This window comes from Pinus tabuliformis, chromosome 6, assembly GCF_031772625.1.
Source record: "Pinus tabuliformis cultivar Carrire ecotype Pingquan chromosome 6, CPIR1, whole genome shotgun sequence".
Classification (NCBI taxonomy): Eukaryota; Viridiplantae; Streptophyta; class Pinopsida; order Pinales; family Pinaceae; genus Pinus; species Pinus tabuliformis.
Genome location: NC_142292.1, coordinates 2,022,571,597 through 2,022,597,581, shown reverse-complemented (window position 1 = coordinate 2,022,597,581; position 25,985 = coordinate 2,022,571,597). Strand labels below are relative to the sequence as shown.

Below are 25,985 nucleotides of genomic sequence, written 5' to 3'. Positions count from 1 at the left end.
AACCCTAAACTTACCATCTTCCGCCATTGCTCCCACTCAAACCAGGAACCCTTCTTTCTTGCGAGTTTATCAGCCAAATAGACCTTCGGCTCTGATACCAGTGGTTAGAAAATTATATATTACGGAGCAATGGAACACATAAAATATTGCAGAAATATAAACACAGAAAACGCACAAATCAAGAGAGACACAAATATACGTGGTTCACCCAGTTTGGACTACGTCCACCCCGAACAGCCAGTCCTTCCTTTCTATTATCCAGCAAAATGAAGAGACACAACCTACAGCAAATTCGCTGTAATATCCTCTGTTTCTCTCACAGTCTCACCTCTCTGTTTCTCGCTCACAGAATACACATCTATCACACAGCCTCAAATACAATGCCCTCATACAAAGAGAGGGGTTGCCTTGTAGGGCAAAAAACCCTAAACTAAACATAAGTTCTACCGTCAGATCATCCGCCTAATGAACGGCTCAAATTGACTAGAAATTACTATACTTTTACAAGGCAATTTTACATTTGTTTTTAGCTTCGGGGCGCTGCCCCCGAACCCTCCCCCCCCCGACCCCCGCGGGGGGGACCACCCCCCCCGTGTGGAGGGGTGTACAAAACTTCCTGGGGTATACATCCCACTGAAACAAAGACCTCTGAACAATCATGCTCCACACACAACTACTTTTTCAAGGAGCCAAAACCTTATTTGTGCAACTGGGAAATGATGCTACTGCAAATGACAATTATGTCGTTCTGACGCTACTATAAATAACAATTGTCATTCAGCACTCCATGGATGGCTCCCTGTATGGTCTTGCTTTGTGATGGGCCTATATGGTCTTTGCTTGGAACAAACTTGAGTCATTTACTCGCATGTGTTCCCCAGCTAGAAGGTTGATGTCTCGAGTCCGGTTGTTTTATGCTCTTCCCAACTTACTCATTTTTATCCAATAATTAGACTCTGTATGGATTTTCTTAGAGTTGAAACTGCAACCTTTTTTTGTTTAATTATCATATGCAATCTTTGTTGATTCATATAATATGGGCTTGCTCATTGGCATGTTGCAAGATTTGTTGGTAAAAACTGTGTGCCAAGTTTTTATCCACTCTTACGTGATTTGGGTGATCACTTCAAGATAGAATCTATGGCGTTATGTTTGTTGATTGTTTTGTTCTCTTTTAATTGCAGTATCGATGAACTAGACACTGTCATTAGGGAAATCACCATCCAAAATTGTGTATATTCAAATTGTTAGATTATCTTCCTGACAAAGAAAATGAGCTGCAAAGCATTCTCCAAGAAAATGAAAAGTTGAAGTTGAATGAGGCTAATGCTCTTGAAAAAATTGAACAGTTAAAAGGAGTTGCAGCTTCATCTAAGAAATCATATGACAATTGTGTTAATTACAAAAGAAGAGTATGATTTGTTGTCGAAGAAAGCACAAGAGGCTGAAGGACATGCAAGTAAAAGAATAGCAGAGATCCTTGCCCAGGTGGAGTATGCTAAAATCAAGGGAAAAAGAAGCCCTGCAGAAGTTAGATGCAGTGATTTCAGATTTTGAGAAGCGTAGGCAATGTGTATGTTCTTTCCAGGAGCATGGAAGTATCAGCTACTATAATTTTGCTTATAAATGATGTCTACTATTTGCCTATTTTGGAAAAGGTAAAGTGAATATTCAAAGATATCTTTATTGATAATTATTTTGCTAATATTGTCTAAGATACTGTTCCGTTACATTATTGATCATTGCTTTCTGTAACCTCAAAGGGAATCATAACACACATGCAGGGTAGTAATGTTTAAACCACACTACTTGCAAAAGAGTAGGGCTGGACAATACTTCTGTAGAACTTTATGTAGAACAACAAAGATAGATTTCTGAGGCTGAAGTCTCCTTTGAGTAATTTTTGTGACTTATTCATAAGCAATTTTATAGCACAGTCAATGAAGAGGGGAGATGTTTTCTGTTAATTAGGGCATAATTTTGATTTGCCTTTCAGTTGGAAAAGCTCATTGCTCAAACGCAACTCCATGCATGTTAGGCACCGATGTTCTCACCATGGCTTGAGAGGTGATTGAACCTTTTCATTGAAGTACCTTAGTTCCATGCTTATGTCAACTAGCCTTAGCGTGATAAAGTGCTCTCACTGAATTTAAAAGATTAGGTGATATTCCTAGTAACTCCGCTTGTTTAATATTGAGCAGTGAAGCTGTTTTCTTCAGAGATTTGTTATAGTAGTCTCGTTTAAGCTTCTAAATTACACGAGGGCAGCTATTTTTATATGCATGGATAGAGCAACAAAACTTGAAGGTGGGAGATCTAAAATGAGTAGTTTACTTGAAAAACCATTTCAGTTTCACCTCAATGATAGGATCAATTGAAGGTAAACATTTTCAAAGTAGGATGTAGAAACCCAAATGACTGATGATAACATATTCTTGTAAATATTCAATTTCAATGGCTCATACAGATGCTATAGAAACTATAAACTATTTTTCCTGCGCTTTAATAATGTAATGTTCAGATTTGCATGGCTAGAGTATAACAGACATAAATAAACCAATGCACCAAAATATAACAATTCTAGTTTCAAACTAGAATGAAGAATCAAAATCATTTATGTGCACAAGAACCAGAATAGTGACTAGAGAAGAGTTCATAAAGGCTTCTAAAAGTAATCTATGATCTAATATCTATTGTTTTATAATGGGTTCCTACAACATAAAAGTAGTGAAGCTTCTAAGAGTAATCTGTGATCCAATATATAATCTTTATGATGGGTTCCTGCAACATAAAAGCAGTGGAGGTAGCATCTGAATGAGCTTATCCTTTATTGGGCAAGCACGCTTAAGTCCAAAAGTACATAAACATATTCAGATGTTTCTTTGGAGTTGGACAAAATTTAATCTAACTAGTTTCTCCGCCTAGTTATATAGCTAGCACCTTTCAATAGGTTTGAGTGGAATTGGAGATTGTATGTTTGGCAGACTGAATAACTTGCAACTTTTTAATCAAAGACAAAACACATTAACTAGCTATAATAAAAACTAATTAATGATCAATTATGGTTAAGGGAAATCGTTGTTGGTTGGGTGGTACATCGTTGATGGGGCAGTTTCGGCAGTTCTAGTTGTGAAATCAAAGTGCTCTTTGATACATTTAGAAGGTATCCCAATACTAGAGGGTAATCATTCCAGTCATGTTTGAGGATATGGAAATAAATTGCCTATACCTAATTTACAATTGATAACTACTAAACAAACCGGCCAACATTCTCAGAAATGTTATCCGCATAAATCACAGCATTTCTCAGAGCAAATTCCTTTAAAAAAAGTTGAATGTCACTAACTTATACAATAAATTCACTCTAAGAAATTGCACCCCAAAGACTTGTCGTCTGCCTCGAAAAACATGAATACATTGATTACATCTTTCTATCATGTGAGAACACTAGAAGGTGCCAACATAAACCATAAAAGGCCATGGCAAGAGAAAAAAAAGGGGGCTCCAGGTTGAGTGATACAAGATACTAAATGTACAAAAGCAAACAAAAATTAAACTAGGCAATAATGTATCCAAGCCACAGGAACAATGGAAATTGAGCAACTGCCATGAAAAGCAGAAGGTAGTGATGCCTGCTTGAATCTCTGTCATAACTCCTAGCCTCAGCAAATAAGATTCTCTTCATCGTCTTAACCAAGAAAATTCCCATGCACAGGCACGTCCAAGGCATCACGACATAGTAAGAATAACTCCAAATAGTCCGAGCCAAAACAGAAAGAGCTATGCCTACAAAAGCATAGCCCCCATATGCAACGAGGTCTAAAATTGGAGCTTCTCCACCACCCAGTGCATATAATGACAATTTTAACAGCAATAACTGAGCCAACCAACCAAGAAGACCCTTTGAAAATTGAATGCTCAATGCCTCGGGACTGAACCTGCTCGACATAAACATCAAAATCAGATTGGAAAAACAAGTTCAATGATCTATACCTTGGAAATTATTTGCTTTCTCAAAATAATAGAACAAAAAAAGCCACAGCAAAAGGCCAATACAACAAAAGTCTGAAAAAATCTCAAAGTACAAACCCATATTATAGTATATAAGAGCAATGACATTCATTTGTCTTTTGCGATATAATTTAAATTTTAGTTATGCACTGATTGCAGAAATATTTAGTTTATCTTTTTTAATTTTTATACAGATTTAAACTAGGGTAAGTCCACGGAATACAAAATTCTAGCAAACTGATGATGAATTCTGCAAGAATTTAGACCTATTCGCTAGCATGTGGCATTGTGCAGCAATATCTTGATGTTTGAAGCTCGGGCAGGTACTTCTGCACAAGCCAATATATTTAGGCTTGCGGAAGTCGCCCAATACACACTTAACCTTAGCAATTACTTTAGTGAATAAAGTAATTTCTTTTTATACAACAAAGTTAATCGAATGAGTTAATCTAGTGAAGTAAAATCCAATCTCAACCATCAATCACTTTGGAGATGAGGCTTGTGGATTCAGTTAACAACTCAAGCTTATAAAATAAAAGTTGGGCCAAGGGAGAAGGCACACAATGAGCAAGCACTAAATGTTGAGAGAGCCATCTCAGCAATTGTGTTGAGAGGTTTGTCATTGATGTCAAAGCAAGGGCCAGCCATGGTCAAAGCAAGGGTCAGCCATGCTCAAAGTCAGATGGCTGAGGGGAAACTCAATTCTGAAGAGAGAACATGGTCAAAGCAAGGAACACCCATGCTTAACGTCAGATGGCTGAGGGGAATCTCAATTCCGAAGAGAGAACATGATCAAAATGATGATAAACAATTGATTCCCTGTTTTTTTTTGAACTATGAATTAAGGATACTTCAACCCATACACATAACGCTGCAACTGATGAAAAGAGGAAAATTGGAAGGTTGTAGGTGAATACCACCTTGGAGAGTTCGTTAATCTGTTTAGGAATGGATCTCTTGTTATGTGTCTGCCAGATTCCTACAGTTATATTTGGAACAGTCAATGCTGTTATTGGTGTCCTTGCATCTCTTCCTCGGGAACCATGGATATTTATTGTAGTTGTGATTTGATGAAATCGATCTCTTTATTGATATGCAAGCATGAGGAGGGAGCTATTGATTGGATGACAGCAGTTTAAATTCTGGATGATGATATATATATACCTTGGAGCAGAGAACAATTTCAACCTTTATACAGTGCGGAAAAATAGCGATGATAAAAATATGCACCAGTCGGCTCAGCATACAAGCCAGCTCCTGCCAGAATCAGGTCGGCCCCTCCAAAAGGACAATACATATCTCATATAAATACACGTATGTTGAGGGTCATTTGGAGATTGTTAAAAAATCAGGTCTGAAATCTTCAAGAAATCCGAGCCATCTGAGGAGTGATTCATCTAATGAACAGAGTCGAATAGAAATTCTGTGTTTGAAGCAAGCTTCCTGACGTAGCTGCGAAGGGTTCTTAGGTGAAAAAAGGCCAAGACAACGCCTGAGTTTTAGCGTAACAGATATAACGCATTCGATGATTGCAATTGAAGTGGACAGTGTTGAAGTCTATTGACTGTGTGGTCTGATTCGATGGTGTTTTGATTCTCTGTTTTGGTGTATTCTGTATACGTTTTGTAGTGCATGACCTGTAGTGTCTGTGGTATGATCGTGGCTGATGTCTGATTCGATGGCTGCATTGTTGTGAATCCAATATAAGCGATTTAGTGCATGAGCTGATAGACATTGGACCTTGTGAGAAGCAAAGAATTTGATCATGCAAAAAGATCAAGTCTGATTTGGTATATATGACCTGTAAAAACAGAATAGTGCCAATTTGATCTGGTGATTTATATTAGCAGGGCATTCTTAGGATTAGAGGGCACATTAGCACTGAAGAATCTCTTTTTGACAAGTCCCTTGATCTGGACTATGCAAGACCAAGTTGCAGCAATCTGAGTAATAGTGGTAATGACAAGTGCAGACTGATGACCTGCAAGATGAACTAGGAACATTTGAAAAAGAAGAAAATTCAAGTGGAGACCAGGTGGCTATAATCAGAGTTGAGAGTGAAAATCTACTGATTGCATGGTAAAGTGATGACTATCTGAGGAAGACGTAATTGACAACAAATCCACAATATAGCTTGGAGCTGGGTTGATGCCCATGCATTTTTGCTGAGTTGGTGCTCAGCCAGGGGATTGGTGTCTCCTGTGGGTTGGTGCCCACAAATTCATTAAGTTGGTGCTCAATTGGGGGATTGGTGTCTCCCATAGGTTGGTGCCTACGAAAGTTTCAGTTGAAACCGATAAACTTGATTGTACTCTTTATATATTAAGAAAATTTGAAAGAAATTGTATTTCAGTTATAAATCCTCTGTGTTCGTGTTCAATCTTAGATGGTTAATATTGTGATGGGTTGATGATTAAAATTGATTAATCAATGAAATACTGATTCACCCCCCCCTCTCAGTGTTTCCAACAATTAGTTTCAGAGCAAGGTTCCTTCTATCACAACCTGACAGCTGGAAGGAAGATCCCAGAAGGGAAAATGGCAAGATCAAGAAAACAGTCCTCCGAGCATTCAAAGGAAGCCCCCTCCCCTCCAATGCTATGCTGTCAAAACATCTAAAAATACTGAAAAAAGTTTGTGTTTCCCACCTCTTTCGTTTGATGGAACAAAATATGATTTGTGGAAAGTCAAAATGATGCACTAGTTGATGAATCTTGGTTGTGAAATATAGGAATCAGTTGTTATTGGAAGCATAGCTATAGAGGAGTCAAAAAAATACAATACAAAAGCGATGAAAGCAATCTTGAGTAGTCTATCGGAATCCATAAAAGTCAAGGTGGTTCAATGTTCTTCAGCCAAAAGTCTTTGGGAAAATCTACAAAAGTTTTATGTAGAATTTGTCTTGGTGTCTGCTGAGCCAAAACCGGAGCATGTGGAACAAGATCACAGAAATGATCAAGAAACAAAGGAGATAGATGGAGGCAAAATTGAAAACACCAAAAGCATGGAAGTTTGAATACTATGAGGATGAAGAAGACTATGAAGAAGAAGCTGAAGTAGACCTTAAAGCAGAGATTGTGGCTGCTCTAAAAGAAATAAATACACTGAGAGAAGAAAATAAAGAACTTAAGAAGCAGATGCAAGACATTGAATTTTTGAAAAGAAGAATCATGACCTTGATGGTACAAAGGAAGAAGTTGTTGTCCTAAGACTCCAATTAGAAGAAGCAAAAAGAAGAGAAGGTATTTTGACAAGTCATCTCAAAACAAGATCTGAGGACATGAACAAACTTGAAGCATAATTTGGCCAACAAGAGAGAGAACTTGGAGAAGGAATCATTTCCTTGAAGACACAACTTGAAGAACCAAGAGGAGCCAAAGAACTTAGAAGTAATGAAAATCAAAATGTTAAAGAAAGAAGAAGATTTCTGAATTCAAGCTTCTGTGATCCATATTACATTAAGAAGAGTCTTTTCGGTAGAAATCACATAGGAGAAAATTTTCTCCTATGTGATTTCTACCAAAAAGACTCTTCTTAAAGAAGAAGATTGCAAGAAGTGTGAAAAATAAGTTGTCGCATGAAGGGTTAAGATTGACAGGCTCAACAAGAAATTGAAGAGCACACAAGTATCAGATGACATTCTCAGTTGCCAGAGATCACCATGCGACAAAATAGGTCTTGGTTATACAGGTGAGGCAAGCTCCAAGTTTCCAAAGATTAAGTATGAAGAAAAACCGGAAGCCATCATCCTTCAAAAGCCAAATCACAATGAAAAACGGAAGGCTGAAAATATTACTAGTCCAAGAAGCTATGATGATGCCCTCAAGAGATCCACACACAGTAAAGATCAACAGAAGATTAAACCTCCTCCAAGGCAGAATATCTTCAGAATATCAACCTCGTCAAGGCAATCCTTTTCATCCAGGTACCCAAGTATATTTTTTGGTCATTGTTCTTCATGTACAGATGTTGGGCATAAGGCTAGGATTTGAAGAGCCTATCGCAGGGATGATTATAAAAGTTATCATCAAACCCCTAGAAGCAGGTTTGCAGACAGACAAGACAAATATCCAAATGGCTTCACTGGCAGAAAGTATACATCAGTTGCTCCGTCATTCAAGTACAATACAGAATGCTACCAATGTCACAATTTTGGACATATAGCACGAGACTGTAGAAGTGGCGTGAAGTGGGCTCCTAAACAAATCAAGGAACAAAAGTTATCTGAAAATACTACAAAAGTTTGGAGAAGAAAACAGGTTGAACCCGGAAATGAACTTGCCTGGAATGCTCAAGGCACTTGTTCAAGTTGCTTAATGGTTATGTGCCTAGGGCAGAATCTATGATTCACTGAGATTCTGCCTAAGAAGTTTGAAAGAGCTCTATGCTCTGTTTAAGGGAAGACCCATCCTGCATGCAAGAAATAGATAGATGACTGGGCTGTGCAAAGTTGCAAGTACAGAAGCAAGCAAAACTCTTGTGAAGATGATAAAGGAAGCTCTCCCAAATCTCCTAGTGTTTCCTCCTCTCAGAACCAGACTTCTGATGTTCCTGATCAAGATATCCATGACTTGACAAAGACAAAACAGAACATGACATTACAAGTGGGCTTCAGGATCCCCTCTAACCTTCAGAAATAGCTCAAGGGAAACAACTTAGCTACTGCAAGAGCAGAGGATGATGGCAATACTCTTATTTCTGAAGCAAGAAAGGGAGACTTGGATCAATGGTTTGTATCTTATATCATGCACCTGATGCTAGCTAGAGTTCAGCATTTTAAAGGTGACATGCATCACACTGTTTCTTGATCTGCAAACTTTCTCCCAACACTGTATTAGAGCAACAAGATATTTGGAGTCTGTGAGATTGGAGACCAAAGAAGATCTGTGTCGGAGAGTTAAGAATGAGACTGAGAAAGTTAGGCATGCTCATGAAACAGTCTTCATCAATAGAAACCAAGTTAAGTTCAGCAAAGCTCTTGTAGGCTATATGATACCCAACATTAGTGTGTTAAGTATTCCTCTGATTGATTGATTTCTATTATAGTTTGCTATGCCTTTCTCAGTTATGTCTGCATAGAAAACTCCTTTGGTGACAAAGCAGAGTTAAATTGGCACTAAGTTCGACTGACAAAATTGAACTTGTGAAATATACATGTGTGCAAATGGCATCATCCTCTATCCATGGTGTGTTAAATGCTTTGACAGAAAAACTTTCAGGTGCAGAAAACAACAGTATGTGGGCAGACACCATGAAACATGTTTTCATATTGAACAGACTGTGAGGTTACATCACTGATGAAGTCTCAAAACCTTCTTCTATTGAGCAGAAAGTAAAGGATGCATATCAGGAAAACATGGGAAAAGCCCATGCATCATCAACCTGATTTCCATCCCCACCAAATGGACAAATACTAAGAAGTGCAAATTTCAAAACTTCCAAGGATGTTTGCAACATCATGGCCAATTTGATGCAATAAATCACCCAATTGAGGTTTTAGTTGTGGTCACTAAAGATGAACCTAGGGGCTTCAGTGGTTGAGCATTTCCAAAGATTGGAGGACATATGAAATTAGTTCAAAGGAATTGGAGCATTTCTGTAGAGGTGTTGGAAGATTTATAAACAGAAAGTACAGATGATGTAAGCTGTCTACTCCTGAATAAAACAACTTATAACAGGGGAAATGAAAAGAACTTGGTCTTGTTGATGACACAGGTTACAGACTCGATAGTCCAATTTAGTGTTCCACAGGTTTAAAATGGATTCAGCTGGTGACAGGGCTGAGCTAAGGTTATATCAGTTCTTGTAGAGCAACTGGAACATTGTACTATAGATCCTGGAAAGGATAATAGCATGCTGTCCCGGACATCCCATGTTTTGGCTCTAATTTTACATGAAGACAATGCAGCTCGTGAAATTGCTGCTTACAATGGTCATGTTACTATTTTACTGGATATCTTGTCCAGCTTTTGCCTGATCGCATTAAAAAGTGAGAGCCAACCAGATTTTAATCCAAGAAAAAAGATGGTGGTGGAGGCAATCCTGAGAACTTGGAGCCTAATCAGCAAAATTCTACAGAGCAGTGCCTGATGAGTACATAACCACTAAAGATCATGTAGAAATTAAATGATCTGCACCTTAACCCAGTTTACAAGTTTGCATGCATTTGTTTAGGCCCAACCCGCATGTTTTGACATGCTGATATAAATTTCAGTTTGCATTTATTGCAAACATTAAAGAGTGTTTCTACTAATTTTTCACTTTCCTATCAGCTAATAATTAATGCAAAAATTATGGAAGCATTCAACACATTTGAGACACTAGTTTTTGGTCAATCTGACCCCAGAAAAACCCCACAGCCTCTTGGGGAAAACCGGTCTTTAAAGGAGGATTATTGCTTGAGAAAATTTCAATAAGTACATAAAACACAGTACTTATCTCTCTTTTTTCTGAAGCATTAATTGCACTCATTCTGCAAATTTGTGCCCACTGATTTTTTCAGATTTCCACAAAATTACATGCCCAGAATTTAGGAAATTATCTGCCCACCTCCTCGAAAAATGTGCCCAAAATCTGCCTCGAAATCTGTGCTGGAAGGTGCCTCGAATTCTATGTTGAAGCCTTGAAAGTGACTCTGCTGCCTCGAAAATCATGCCTGACAGCTGCAGAAACCCTCCTCAATTTTCACACTGCATGTGGCTGCTGTCCTGAAATTCGACAGCAAATTCCTCCTCAAAATTCGAGCTGTTCTGCTCCTTGAATTTTGTGCTACAGCCCCTCGAAATTCATGCCTCCCTGCCTTGAAATGTGTGCCTGTTGTAGCTGTTCTCCACAATTTTCGTGCTGCTGTACGGCCTCTTTGAAATTTGTGCCCCCTTCTCACTGCTGCAATTTCTCTTCCTCCATGGAGTTTCTCTTCTCCTCGTGCTCTCTCAAGTGCGAAGTGAAGAATGAGCCTCTCTTTTCCTCTTTTGTCTCCTTGGAAAAGAGTGAATCTCTAAACTTAAGATCCAATGGCTAAGATTTAATCCTCAAATCTCAAGATGTGTGGTTGAGATCATTTCTCTCAAATGACCCCCCTCGTACATTGGCCCCATCACTTAAAAGTCTCCTAGTACCTTTTTTAAGTTGTGTACCTTTTCTATTTTTCCGATAAAGTAATTTTTCACCTCACTTTAATATTAGAAAAGTACACTTAGTACTTTACACATAAAGTCACTTTATAAAGTACAAGTGACTTTACTATTAAAAAAGTACATGGCACAACCCTTCTAAGTGTCTTTTCCACCCATGACATTAATTTAACTCATAAATGTCATTGAGACAAAAATAATTAATGTGCTCACTAAGCTAAAAGGGATAAAAGCCTAGTAACACCTCTCCTTGGTACTATTTTCAACACTCCTTACTGAGGAAGGTGTTGCTCACAACTCCCATCCTGTCTCTAAAGAAAACATGCTTGCCTCTTGGCAAAGACTTAGTGAGAATATCTGCTACATATTCATCAATGGTTATATACTCAAGCTTCACTACCCCTCGCTAAGCCCAATAAGTGGTATTTGATCTCTATATGCTTTGACCGATCGTGAAATACTAGATCCTTAGAGAGTTTAACACAACTATGATTATCGTAGTAAATTGTAGTTGGTCTCATTATCTAACCAAATAAACCATGAGGCATCTTGCGAAACCACAATGCCTCGAACCCTACCTGACTAGCTGCCATGTACTCTGCCTTTGCGCAACTCAATGCCACTGACCTATGTTTCTTGCTGAACCATGACACAACTGTCAAGACCAATGAGAAACAACATCTGGAAGTATTTTTTTGGTCACTAACACTACCAGCCCAATCTGAGTCTGTGCAACCAATCAATCTGGCTCCACCACATCTGACATAGTCCAAACCATAATCCATTGTGCCATGTAAGTACCTAAACACATGTTTTGCAGCCACCCAGTGTACTCTCCTGGGCTACATCATAAATTGACTCAGTGTGTTGACTGCAAAACAAATATCATGTCTAGTGTTGACCAGCTACATCAATGAACCGATCAGTTGTCGATACAAAGTAGGGTTCACCAATTCAGAATCAGATGCATGCGGCTTCTTCCAGTTGGTGATCATAGGAATAGCCATAGGCCTGCAACCATCCATACGGAATCTCCTCAAGATATCACCTACATACCTGCCCTGGCCCACGAAGATATGCCCATCCTCCTGCCAAACCTCCAACCCCAAAAAGTAATGCATCAACCCCATATCAGTCATATCAAACTCTAAAGCAAGATCTCTCTTGCAGTGTTGGATGAGTTTGTCCTCCCCTGTAATAAACAAGTCATCCACATTCAAATCCAGAATGAGTGGATCGTCACCTATCCTGATAAAGTATAGGTTCGGATCTGCATCACTCTTCTGGAAACCCATCTGCTGCAAGTAGGCATCTATCCTCTCGTACCATGCCTCGAAGCTTGCTTCAGTCCAGACAAGGCTTTCTTCAGCATACACACATGAAACTCCCTCCCATGCAACTCAAAGCCCTTAGGTTGCTCAATGTACACCTCCTCCTGTATAACACCATTGAGAAAGTTGATCTTCACATCCATCTAGTGAATCCTCCATCTCATCTCAGTTGCTATAGATATCACTGCTCTAATGGAAGTATAACGAGCAATCGGTGCAAAAGTCTCCTCATAGTAAACTCCCTCTCCCTGTGAGAACCCCTGTGCAACAAACTGAGCCTTGAACTTCTCCATGCTGCCCTCCGCAGCATGTTTGATCTTGTAGATCCACCTGGAAGTCATCACTGACTTCCCATCAGGACGTGGCACTACCTCCCAAACATCATTCTTCATGATAGAGGCATACTCCTCCGACATGGCATCCCTCCAGATCTGCTAACTGGCGGCCTCCTCAAAACTAGTTGGCTCTGTCTCCACAACATTTGCCACAAAGCCACCCAACCTCTCTGGTGGTCTGCTCTCCCTCACTGACCACTTGGGTCTCCCCACTACCTCTTGAGCCTCCTTCAAGGTCTCCCGAAGCCATATTGGCTTCCTCTTCCCTGCAGTAGTCTCCTGTGGTGGTATGGGAAAATCCTCAACTGGTGCCTCTCCTCCTCACAAGGAAGGCTCTGAAATAACCAAAGGAGATCCTGAACTCTGAGATACTGTGCCTAATGAACCTGCACCAGGTGATCCTGTACTCTGTGAACCTGTCACCCTTGAAGAAGGTGAACCTCTTGATCCTGATGCACCACCTGATGCTCCTGAAACCTATAGTGTGGCCCCCTGCTGAGGAGCATGTTGCTCTACCTAATCAACCTCTCGAGGCCTCCCCAAAGCCCTCTCCTCCTCAAATGTAACATCTCATCTTAGGACAATCTTCCTCTGTGCAGGAACATATATATGGTAGGTTCTGTTGGTCTCAATGTAACCCACTAGGATACCCCTCTCTACAATGGGTTCCAACTTTGTCCTCTTCTCCTCAGGGACATGTGAATATGTAAGGCACCCAAATATCCTGGTGTGCCCAACTTTCAGCTTCTTGCCAATATACACCTCCCCAGGAGTCTTGCTCCCCAAGACTCTGTGCGGGCTCCTGTTCTGCAAATAAACAACAGTGTTACACACCTCAGCGCACAAGAAGAAAGGTAAACTCTAATCATGCAACATTGCTCTAGCCGCTAACACAATGGTCATATTCTTCCTCTCTGCCACCCTATTTTGCTAGGGGTTACAAGGCACAATGAGCTCCCTCTTGATGCCAACACTCCCACAAAACTCTCTCATCTTCGTGGAAGTATACTCGCCTCCATTGTCTGATCACAACACCCTGATTTTCCTCCCTGTCTGGTTCTCCATAAGAGCCTTAAACTCTTGGAATCTATGGAAGACCTCATCCTTAGTCTTCAATAAGTAAATTCAGTTCCTCCTAGAGTGGTCATTAATGAAGGTCACATAGTACTCGTACCCACTCAATCAAACATGGGGCATAGGACCACATACGTCAAAATGAATCAAATCAAGGATACCTGCAACTCTACTGTCATTGGTCGGGAAAGAAGTCTTGGTGTACTTTCCCAAAGCACACCCCCTACACACATCATGACGCTCTGTGCTGAAGTTAGGCAAGCTTGTAACCATCTCCCTCAACATCCTGAAAGCTCCATGGTGCGAGTGGGCCATACTCCTGTGCCATAGCTCACATAACTCGTTGCTACTGCTTTGCGCTACCATAGCTTGAAGAGGCTGAAACAAAACTCAGTATAGTCTCCCACTACGAGCTCCAATCACACGTGCAGACTCGATACCAAATCCCCTGAGATATATCAACACTTGTCCCTTTCGGAATAATACCTCAAACCCCTTGTCCTTCAAGCTAAAGATTGATATCAAACTCTTCAAAGGAGGTGAGGACGCCCTCTGAAATGAAACGATCCCATTCCTGCCTCTTTGACTTTAGAGTTGTCGCCAAGCACAACCTCCAAGTCAATATCATCCCTCCAAAAGGCTCGTGAAGTGCTCTCTAACTCTGGTCATATGACAAGATGCTTCGCTATCTATGAACCATGCACAGGAAGATGTGACATGAGTGGCTAAACTCACCACCAAAGCACACACTGAATCAAATATAGCCGCAAAATCATCCACATATGTTGACGCTGCAACTCCCTGTTTCTTCTTACCCTTCTTGTTTGGACACTAAACAACATAGTGACCCATCTTCCCACAAGCAAAGCATTTCACTTTGCTCATGTCCTTCTCCTTAGCCTTTTGCTTCCCCTTCTCCTGCTTTGCTCCACTAGAAGACCCCTTCTTGACCTTCTTACCCTTCTTTCCCTTTGCCACAAGAGCAACATTCTCCTCTTCACCTCCCCCACCACTCTTGTTGCCCCCCTTGCACTCCTCTTGATCTCCTCCTGGATGAAATCGTCCCACATCCTCCTCCAACCACTTTGGCCACCAAGCCGTGAATAAATCCATCCCACTTCTTGATGAATCCGTCTAAGGCAATCCTAGCCAACTGCGCCTCTGGAACAGTCTCTCCAATGGCAAAGAACTCATCCTTCACCTATGAGACTCTGGTGAGGAAAGAGGTGACATTGTCAGTCTTGGTCATCTTGGTGTTGCGTAGCTTTTGTCTCAACACCATCTTCTTGTTCTCATTAGAACTTTGGTGTAAAGAGACCAAGGACTCCGACATCTGATATGCATATCTCATCCCAAACATATGAGGGAATAAATGATCCTTGATGGCATCTAGAAGGATCCTCTTTGCCTTCACATTCTTCCCGTTGAACTCCACCAACTAAGTTGGATCAGTGGGTGCTTGTAAAGTTGCTTCAACAACATCCCACACTTCAACTTCCTCCAATAAAAGCATAATTCTCTCCTTCCATGCGCCAAAGTTTTCTGCCAATCTGTCCTCTACTCTCAACCCTGTAGCCATGACCCTACAACCAACAATGTGGAGCAAATCTGTGAGATAAAACCTTCCTCCCTCTAAACTACTAAAGTCTTTAGGTTTCTGACAAGTTTTTGGTTCACTGTTTGCTGAATTTAATGCTTGTTCCCCTCTTTCTTAGCTGAGTGAAATTTGAGATCTGAGCCTCAACTTTGCTCTGATACCATGTAAAAATTAAATGATCTGCACCCTTTACCCAGTTTACAATTTTGCATGCATTTGTTTAGGCCCAACCCACATGTTTTGACATTCTGATATAAATTTCAATGTGCGTTTATTGCAAACATTAAAGGGTGCTTCTACTAATTTTCCACTTTCCTATTCGCTGATAATTAATGCAAAAATTATGGAAGCTTTCAACACATTTGAGAGTAGTTTTTGGTCAATCTGACTCCCGAAAAACCCCATAGCCTCTTGGGGAAAACCGATCTTCAAAGGAGGATTTTATTGCTTGAGAAAATTTAAATAAGTAGATAAAACACAGTACTTATCTCTCTTTTTGTTGAAGCATTAATTTCACTCATTCTAGAAATTTGTGCCCACTGAATTTCTCAGATTTCCACAAAATTACATGCCCAGAAATTTGGCAAACTGTCTTTGCCCGACTCCTCAAAAAATGTGCCCAAAATTTGCCTTGAAATCTGTGTTGAATTTCGTTCTACAACTACTCGAATTTCGTTCTAGAACTCCTCGAAATTTGTGCCTCCCTGCCTTAAAATTCATGCATGTTGTAGTTGTTCTCTTCGATTTTCGTGTTTTTATACAACCTCCTCCTCCAAATATGTGCCCCCTTCTCACTGCTGCAATCTCTCTTCCTCCATTAATTTTCTCTTCTCCTCTCTTCTCGTCATGCTCTCTCTCAAGTGTGAAGTGAAGAATGAACCTCCATTTTCCTCTTTTGTCTCCTTGGAAAAGATTGAATCCCTAAACCTATGATCCAATGGCTGTAATTTAATCCTCAAATCTAAAGATGTGTGGTTGAGACCATTTCTCTCAAATGACCACCCTCATACATTAGCCCCATCACTTAAAAGTCTCCCAGTACCTTTTTCAAGTTGTGTATCTTTTCTATTTTTCTCAAAAAATGATTTTTCACCTCACTTTAATATTAGAAAAGTACACTTAGTACTTTACACATAAGTCACTTTATAAAGTAAAAGTGCCTTTAATATTAGAAAAAGTACATGGTACAACACTTCTAAGTGTCTTTTCCACCCGTGATATTAATTTAACTCAAATGTCATTGAGACAAAAGTAATTAATGTGCTCACTAGGCTAAAAGGGATAAAAGCCTAGTAACACCTCTCCTCGGTACTATTTTCAACAGAGAAGAAACAAGCTATTTACATTGTCTATAACTTCATTTAGATGAATCTAACCTCAACAACAGTACAAGTCCTTTTTCTAGTTATTTGCAAGGCTTACAAGGCTGCATGCCATAACATTGTGTTTCCTTTATAGAGGTGATGCCAGCCAAGATATATCTTGGTTGGAAGGAAAGAAAACGGGTTGCCACATTGCCATTCAAAGTTCAAACTACCCTTATTTACTACTTTGTTCAAAATTAAGTTTACACTAGTTACTGAATGCAATAGCTCAAGGGGAGTTGTCCTTAGTGGCAAAGAAGACAAAAGCAGTGATCCTTTGCCATTGATGTCAAAAGGGGAGAAAGATCAAGAAGCATTACGACAAGAGAGGCATTATTCAGGGGGAGTTATTACAGGTGTGTTGCCATCAATGACAAAGGGGAAGATTGTTGAGAGGTTTGTCATTGATGTCAAAGCAAGGGCCAATGATGGTCAAAGCAAGGGTTAGTGATGCTCAAAGTCAGATGGTTGAGGGGAAACTCAATTTCGAAGGGAGAACATGATCAAAACAATGATAACCAACTGATTCCCTGTTTTTTAAACTATGGATTAAGGATGCTTCAACCCATACCCATGATGCTGCAACTGCTTAAGAGAGAGGAAAATTGGATGTTGTAGGTGAATACCACCTTGGAGAGTTTGTTAATCTGTTTAGGCATGGATCTCTTGTTATGCGTCTGCTAGATTCAAAATCTAGCGAGATTCCTACTGTTGAAAATAGTAGCGAGCAAGGTCTTCTTTGACTTGTGTCTTAATCAAAGAGACCACGAGCAGTCTTTCTTTAGCATGCACCAGTTCCTATAACTTAAGACAAATTCCTATACGTTAGGATGAGTTCCTAAAAGTTAGAGCGAGTTCATGAGGCAATTTAACTCATGTGAATAGTTGGAGGCTCAGTTGTTTGTCTCCTAGTGCGAGTTAGAAGTCTCAATGGTTATTTGTGGCTAGGACGAGTTACATGAGTTAGTTAGACTCAGTTAACTAGTCAATCACAAGACCAAGTTCCAAAAATAAACTTGCCAGATTTATATGGGTCGAATTGCTTATAAGGAGGTCGAAAGGCACAATTGTAATCATTGTACTATGAGCACGAGTTAGTGAGACAAGCTAATAGAGAGCACAAGGTTGCGTGCAAGAGATTGTGTGTGGGAAGGGCTTACTAAGGAGAAGCTTGTGCACAAATTGATAGAAGAGAATTCCTTGGGATTTGCACTAGGATTTAGGAATTAATTCCTAAATAATAGGAGCTCCCTATGCACAAGGATTTAGGAAGCAGATCAGGGTTCTTGCAAGGTGTTTCAAGCTTAGGACAAGCAAAGGGAGAACAAGATTGTTTTCTGATTGAAACAGTTGTATTGTAAGAGATCTATTGCTCAAATTTCTATCAATAAAATTCTCAAACAAGCAAAAAGTTTTCCCAATTGAGTTCCCTAGAAAATACCATGTTATTGTATTGTGTTAATGTGTTTTTAATTCTATTTTATTCCACTACAAAAGAGTAGAGAAATTCTATGTCTTGGTGTTACAATTTAGTTTCAGAATTGTTCGCTACAACAGTGCAAAATTTTCAAGGATTTTCTACATGGTATCAAAGCAAGGAACAGAATAAAGACCAGCACTAGTTGATTAATACATCATCCAAGTGATTAATACATCATCCAAGTGCAATCAAATAAGAGGAAAGTAACCTAAGGGAGTCATAGACCTAGAGGAGGTAAATCAAGTGAAGGAAGAAGGTAGTTTGGGATCTTTTTGTGTGTTTTGGTTTGTATAGGACTAGGAGAAGGTTGGTCGAGTTCCTAGGAAGATTTTGGGGCATAAGCTTAGCACATATCTCTGTGATTTTGGCCACTGGTTTACAGTCTTCTTGAGGGAGGCCCAAACCCCTGCATTATGTGCCAAGGAGGGTCATAAGGTGCAACAAGTGCCATACAGGTGTCGGAGAGCTCTCTAGGGAAGCAGGATTGCACACCAAGGATTGAGGGCAGATCATTGTTTAGAGGGAGCTTCTAACTTTGTCTCTTGGAAAGGGAGGATCACAATAGTGCTGGAAGATAATGGGGTGGGAGAGTTTATCAAGCAGGTGCAAGCACCACCTCAAGATCCCCAACAATTGGCCCAGCATAACAAGAATGATATCAAGTCAAGAAGGATTATTCTAGAAGGGGTCAGAGATCATATAGTTCCTCATATCCATGAGAAGAAGACAGCGTATGAGATGTATCAAGCCATCTTAAAATTATATCAGAGCACCAATGATACCAAGAAGCTTTCTCTTAAAGAGAAGCTAAGGAGTATCTGGATGAGCAAGGATGAGCCCATGGTCACGTATTTGTCAAAGTTCACTCAGGTATGAGATGAGCTGGAGCATGACCTTGTGAGTTTTTCTCTTCTAGGACTTCAAAAGTCTTGGTATGGATTCTAGGATCCTATCAGTGGCGGAGAAAATTTTCCCAGTTGGGAAAGGTTATGGATTGACCGCATTCAAGAAGAGATCTGGAGAGGGACTAGAGATGGTAGATCAATGAAGACAAAGGATAAGGAGAACTATGCCCTGGCAGGCAAGAGTAGCAAGGCCAAGGGCAAGAAGGGCAAAGAAGTGGTCGAGTCTAGTCAAAAGGGAAAGAAGAAGGATCTAAGCAAGATCAAGTGCTTCCATTCACGTGAGTTTGGACACCATGCCACTAAGCATCCTAAGTGTTGAGAAATCTAGGGCATAAGGATTAAGTGATTTCTCTTGCAATGTTAACTGCTTGTGAATGCTTTTTACTTCTTTAGATTAGGATCTTCTCTTGACTTAGATTATTATAGTGTTCATTTTCATCAAACAGCTACCAAATCATAAACAATAAAGAGACGAGGCATAAGATGTAGGCGATCAGCCACGGCCAAAACCTTTCCAACTTAAGAGGAAAACCCAAACGAATTCTTCTTCTTATAAAAACTTCAATTGACAAATACCAAGACCAAGACCAGGACCTTTGACACAACAACCTCTTCAAGACCATGTCACAAGGCCCTTCTTCACTACTTCTGCTTCTTGCCCAAGTCAACACTAGTCAAATTGACTTTTGCCACTGCAAATTTCGGCTACATTGGTATTTCGGCCTTCCTCCACGGATCTGCAATTCTCGACTACCTGAAACTTCTGCAAAATCACACGTGTGGGCTGAATTATGGATCTTGATGATGTTTTCCTTCTTCGCTTAGCTTGAGGGCTTCTCCTTGTAACTTCGGCTAGCAAGATAGATGGTTTAGTGACCTTTTACTTGGCTTCTATAAGGGTTGGTGTAACCCTACTACTAAAATACTAGTTTATGTCATACATGAGAGGACGATGACCCAAAAACAATCCCAAATTCCTTCGTTCTTCTTCCTTTGCTTCTCGCTGGTTAGGAGGCTATTCACCTTGTGATTCTCGCACTTCTTATTTCAATTGCTTGACTGAATTGTATCCTAAGTGAGGCTAAGCTCACTCTGTATATAGTGATATGTTCCTTGAAATAGGCCGACTTGTGCCATGGGCTAGGCCAACTTGTCATTCTAGAAACATCTCATCTCTTTTGAACGTCAACGTGAGGGAATGCTTGTGACAAGGTCTTGGAGGGTTTGTGACACAACTAGCTTGTCTTTTTACAATCTGTAACATACCCAAAATGGATCTTCAATACATAACATTGACTCAATAGACTTTATGACTTGATGACCAAACCTAATAGCTCACAATGGGAGCTTCAACTAAAAATAAAATTCCTTGCGCATGAAACCCATGACTCAAGCATAACAAAATAAGTTTATTTTCTTCTTTACATCAATTACATAAAATCATGATTACACATGTCATTATGAAGACTGAACCTAATTATATTTTTCAACACTCCCTCTTAACTAATGAGTTATTCATAATCTATACAAGGTACTTGGACATTCTCAATCGGAAGAATTCTCATAAGAAGAGTCGGATCGATAACCCATCTATTCAGCATCATGTAATCTAGCATTGTCACATAGCAAAACCTTGACTAAATGCTCTCTCTCCACAAGATTAGAGCTCAATGTTGGTGAGACCCATAATGTATAGACACCCTCATCATTGTCTCTCTCAGAACATACCCCACCCGAGTTCTCCTAGAGTATATTCCGCCAGGACTATTCTTATCTTGGATTCCTCGTCCTCAAAGAATATCGGTCCTTTACGAATACTCTTATCTTGGATGCCTTAACACATCCTCAAAGAGTATCGAATGTCAGATGCTTACCCAATCCTTCATTTTGTCTTCCCAAGTGAAGACAAGAATGATGTGTCTATCTCTCCCTCTCAACTTAGGGAGGACATACCCATTCCACTGAAGGAATGTACCCATTCCTTTTAAAAGGAATGTACCCAAGCTCCCTCTTAACTAGGGACTTGACTAAGCTCCTTCTTGACCAAGGACTTGTTTCCAGCAGCTCCTCAGATGGATATCATGGAATAACTAATTTCTCGTAGAACTCCTTCCTTTGATGTCATGAATTTCTTCTTTGTCATAGAGTCTACATCTTTCGGGACTTCTTTGTAGGGCACAGACCATCCATCACTTTCATCCATGAGTCATGTCATCATTCCTTTCATTGGAAAGTGATCTATTAGTCCATATCTTGTCTTTCTTCATGCCATGCTACCTTCTTCATGCCCTGCCTCCTTAAGGATCTTTCATCTTGCTATATGGGCATCAATTGCAGAAGACATCCACAGTTCTTTCCTTGGAAGCACTGCATAAGCCCATCCAGATATTATTAAAAAATAAGAAATGAACATTAAATCAAAATTACCTTTGTGATGGTCTTTCATAATGACATCTTTTTGTTTGCATCAGCATCCTGCATACATGTTGACACATCTCCATAAGATATATATATTGTCAAGGGTCTCCTTCTTTTTCAAACTTCATCAGAGTCTTCATATCTTTCATGGAGATGTCATAGTCAAATCTTTCAATCCTTGGATGTTGATTGCCTCCTCCATAGTTGCATATTTCATGATCTCTTCCTTTCTTTCTTCACACTTTTCCTTTCCAAGAACTTCCAATCAGAGTTCCTCCAATTTTTGCCAACCACCTCATATTTCATATGAGGCCATATTGTTGATTTCATCCAGTCAAAGTGCGACCCATGGCTTCCTGCATCCTTTCAAAGGAGGAGATCCTTTCTTCCGATCATGCTCTCAAAATAGAGCATTTATCCATGTTACCTCCAACCATATGACTTGACTCTATTTTATGAAATACAAGCATACATACCTCATTTTCCTTTAGGTCATCTAGACTTCCTTCAGCAACTTCCTTGATTGAAAGAACTTCAATTCCTTGATCTGCTTCACTTCTTTTGACATCATTCCACCATCCCATGAATTCCCACAAGTTGGAATTCTTGATGAAACACTTGCTTCCTTTTAATTGGTGAACCTTCCAATGAAGATTCCAACAAAGGATCTTGAGTATCCTCATTCAGCAAATGTTTTCCTTTTGATTGATGTATGATGTGCTTTGTACTAGATGACTTTTCCCTTTTCTCATAAGTACCATTTATGCTTCTAATGAGGTTTCCAAGAGCTATATCCTTCCATGAGTGACTGCCATAGACTTCTATATTTCATGTTTCTCTATGATGATGTCACGAGCTCTTGCTTTCTGTTGAAAAGTGTAACTAGGTTCAGTCTTCATAATGGCATGCAATTATGATTTTATATAATGAGATGTAAATAAGAAAAATAAAATTATTATATTGACTTGCTTCATGGCTTTCATCATTCATGAGCAAGGGATTTTATTTTTGAGCCAAGACCCCCATTGAGATTCTTTGGGATTTTTTTATCATCTAGTCATAAAACGTTAGAGTCAGTATCATGTAAATGAAGTCATTAAACACAATGAAAGGGTTTCTTCTAGGGCTGTGAAAGTCATTCTTCTGGGACTGCGAAGAAGGGATCTTCTGGATCAACGAAAGAGGCATTCTTCTGGGGCAATAAACAAGATTCTTCTAGGAATACGAAGAAGAAGAATTTTGGGACCTACGAAGTAGGGTTTCTTCTGGTATAGCAAAGGAAGGTATCTTTTGGGGCAACAAAAGAAGACTCTTCTGGGTAATCAAAGTAGACACTGAGTTTCTCCAGAAGCCCTGTTGACCACTAGAGTGGCACCTGATGATTATATGAAGACTCCATGCCCAAGGATGATCCAGAGAACACTTGTGCCATCAGATATCGTCAATCAACAGAGTTTTTTAACTCTACTTCTATCTTCTCATCATCTTTCTTGTACCCAGATTCCACACCCTACGGGGAATTGTAATAAGTGATACTAGTAATGATGATTTTTGAGTCTGTAACAAGCCTAGGATGTTGGGACTCAATCAGCAAACAAGTACATCTTGGAGTGTTTTTTTATCTGGTTAATTATCCATTCTTTTTCAGAGGCAGATAATTTTCTAGGTTTTTTCACTCACGTTTTACCCCAAAGTCGGGGTGACGGTTGTAGGTTGAGCCCCTGACACATCTTAGTGTCTAGAGTCGATGTATATTACCATACTAGATCATATAAAAAAAATTGTGGAATTTGGTTAGGTCTAGGTAGTTATTTTTTAATTTTTTAGATTTCCCGCAGGTCAAAAATTGCAAATAAAATTGTATTTAAATTGTAATAAGTGTAGTCTAGAGAAGTTGTATGGGATATGAGTAATCAAAATTACACCTCTCACCCTCAACTTTCTACTATAACACACTTCGAGGGGTTAATAATGTGTTTTGGACCCTCAAAACCCACTTTTCCTAAATTTAGTGGGAAATCTGGCAATTAATTAAGCTAGAAATTAAATAAATGGAGAAAAAATAATTATCCACGCATGCTAAATGTTGTGAAAATGAGGTGGAAAATTAAGGGGGAGTTAAATTGAAGTCCCAAGGTGATGTGGACTCCTAAAATCAAGGAAATGACATGTGCTCAAATAAAGCCGAATTTATCGCATTAAAGGAGAAAACTGCTTACTTGGAAATTCGAATTTGTGAAGTTAATGCACATTTGGGAGGATTTGGGAGAATATTTGGTGGAGATTTTTGTGGGAAATTTTCCCCACATGGGTTATGACCCATATACACTTGTCATTCCACCATCAAAATTCGAATTTGGCACATAAAAGAAGAAAATGATGTCCACTTGCGAAAATTCAATTTTTATACTTGGCATTGGAGCTCCATTCAACAAATTCAAATTTCTCTTTGGGATTGTCACTTCATGCCACTTGTTTAATCACTCCTACATTAGAATTGGCTCCCATAGTTCTATATAATAGAGCCTTGAGCTCTCATTTGTATAATATTGTTACTAGCTATTGTACTTGCAGAAGTGTTGCTGCCTTGTACACTTTCAGAAATATCAATAAAGACTTTGGGGTTTCATTCATGAGGTGTTCCTCATTTTCGAGTGTGATGAATTGTTGAGCATTAATATAATTCATTTTACTCATGCTTTGATCTAATTTGCTTCCATATGCTCTTGTAGATTTGTTAATGCAGAGATATCTTGCATTGACATTTGATTTAGAAATATGCTCTAGGTATAGAATGTTCTAGTTGGTTTTAAATAAATCTCTAGAGTTTCTTATCATTGTTTATTGTTAAATCTATATGGAACTAATTCTTGATTGAAGTTTTGTAAAGAGAACATCTTGTTTGGATTACAGAATCAAGTGTGGGGAAGTCTTTGGAGAGACCAACCCACTCTTGATGCATTCTTAAAGGAGCTGCCATTTGTTTTTTGAACCTTCATAGTCTTATCTTACAAAGTGGTTTTGCAGGGATTTCGGTACATAGCTTGTACACAAGCCAAGTCAATTTTATTTAAACCATTTATCTCAAACTCTTATGCTCATATTGATTTTATTTTTCTATTGAAGAAGCATGTTGAAAATCAGGCAAGGATAGGAGTCTTGCTCTAATTCCTTGGTCTAATTTTGTAGAATATTTGTAGATATGATTTGCTAACATTTCTCTCTATTTTCCACTAATTTTGAGGGCTGGTTTTGCAGAGAAAAATCAGAGTTTTTTTACACCCTTTGCTCATCTTTGTTGGCAGTATTGAGGGATTGCATGTTCGGAAACTACTAACACTTGTTGCAGACCCTTAGCACTGATTTTGGAGCTACTGAAGACTGGTTTTTCTGTTGGCCGTGAGCTAACAAGGGGCAGCCTTCATCTCTGCTGGGACGTGGGCCTTTGGAAGAAACTTTCACCTTGTTCCCCTTGCATAAGGGCTACCACATATCTTTTTGAAGGGAAGATCATTCGCTGTCGCAAAGTTCTGTCATAACAACCATCAAATCTGCCATTTTCTCTTCCTTTGTTGGCAGATTTCAACATCTCAAGGGGCTAGATTTCCAAGACATTATTTTGAGAAATTTCTCTTGTATTCCAAGGCCAAGGATTTGTGAGATCTTGTCATTGCTTTCTCAAGAAAGGAGGTCTAGTGTCCAAGTTTCAAGCAATTATTGTGAAGACTCTCCTTGAAGTTTAGTTGAGGACTTTGAATGGCCCTCTTCTCATTGTAATATTAATAAAAGATATAATTTGTTTGGGGAAGCTTGGGATTTCTCCCATGGCATCCTATCTCGCCATTTAGAGGGAGGCTTCTCTTGGGTGGATTGACTTTGCATCGTTTAAACTTTCACACTTCATTCATTTGCAAGCATCTTTAATGTTCTAAATTGCTCAACACTCGCATTAATTCTTGGGATTAACATATTTTTCTCATTTATGTCTCTTTACTTGACAAAGTGATTCATAAGTTATTTTGGAGTATGTTTATTTGGAAGCAATATTGCAATTTCACATTTGGTTACTTGCTTTCAAGCATTTTGTGAAGTATACAACTCCATTTAAATTTCTTGTCAAGTATCATTTGGATAATTCCATTCTAATTTTCTTTGAACTTGCTAATACAAGTTACTTTAAGCTTTTCCATTTTACATTTACTCAAGCATCTTACTTAGGCTCATTTTCAAGCATCTCTAAAATCAACCTCCAAATTAAGTTGGTTGTATAGACTTTTAGGGACCCTCTACCTCTATTGACTCCTCATTGTGAGATCCAAATATTTGGGCGAGGATGA

The 25,985-nt window shown here is 39.3% G+C and overlaps 1 protein-coding gene across 1 annotated transcript in view; it reads right to left on the bottom strand.

The window, feature by feature from the left end:
- Window positions 1-3,302: 3,302 nt before the first annotated feature.
- Window positions 3,303-25,985, bottom strand: part of LOC149267371 (uncharacterized) — a 30,645-nt gene continuing 7,962 nt past the window's right edge. The window contains exon 5 of the mRNA XM_089432413.1: window positions 3,303-3,938. Coding sequence (XP_089288539.1) covers window positions 3,557-3,938 — 382 coding nt within the window. The 3' untranslated portion in view covers window positions 3,303-3,556. The remainder of the gene's footprint in view (window positions 3,939-25,985) is intronic.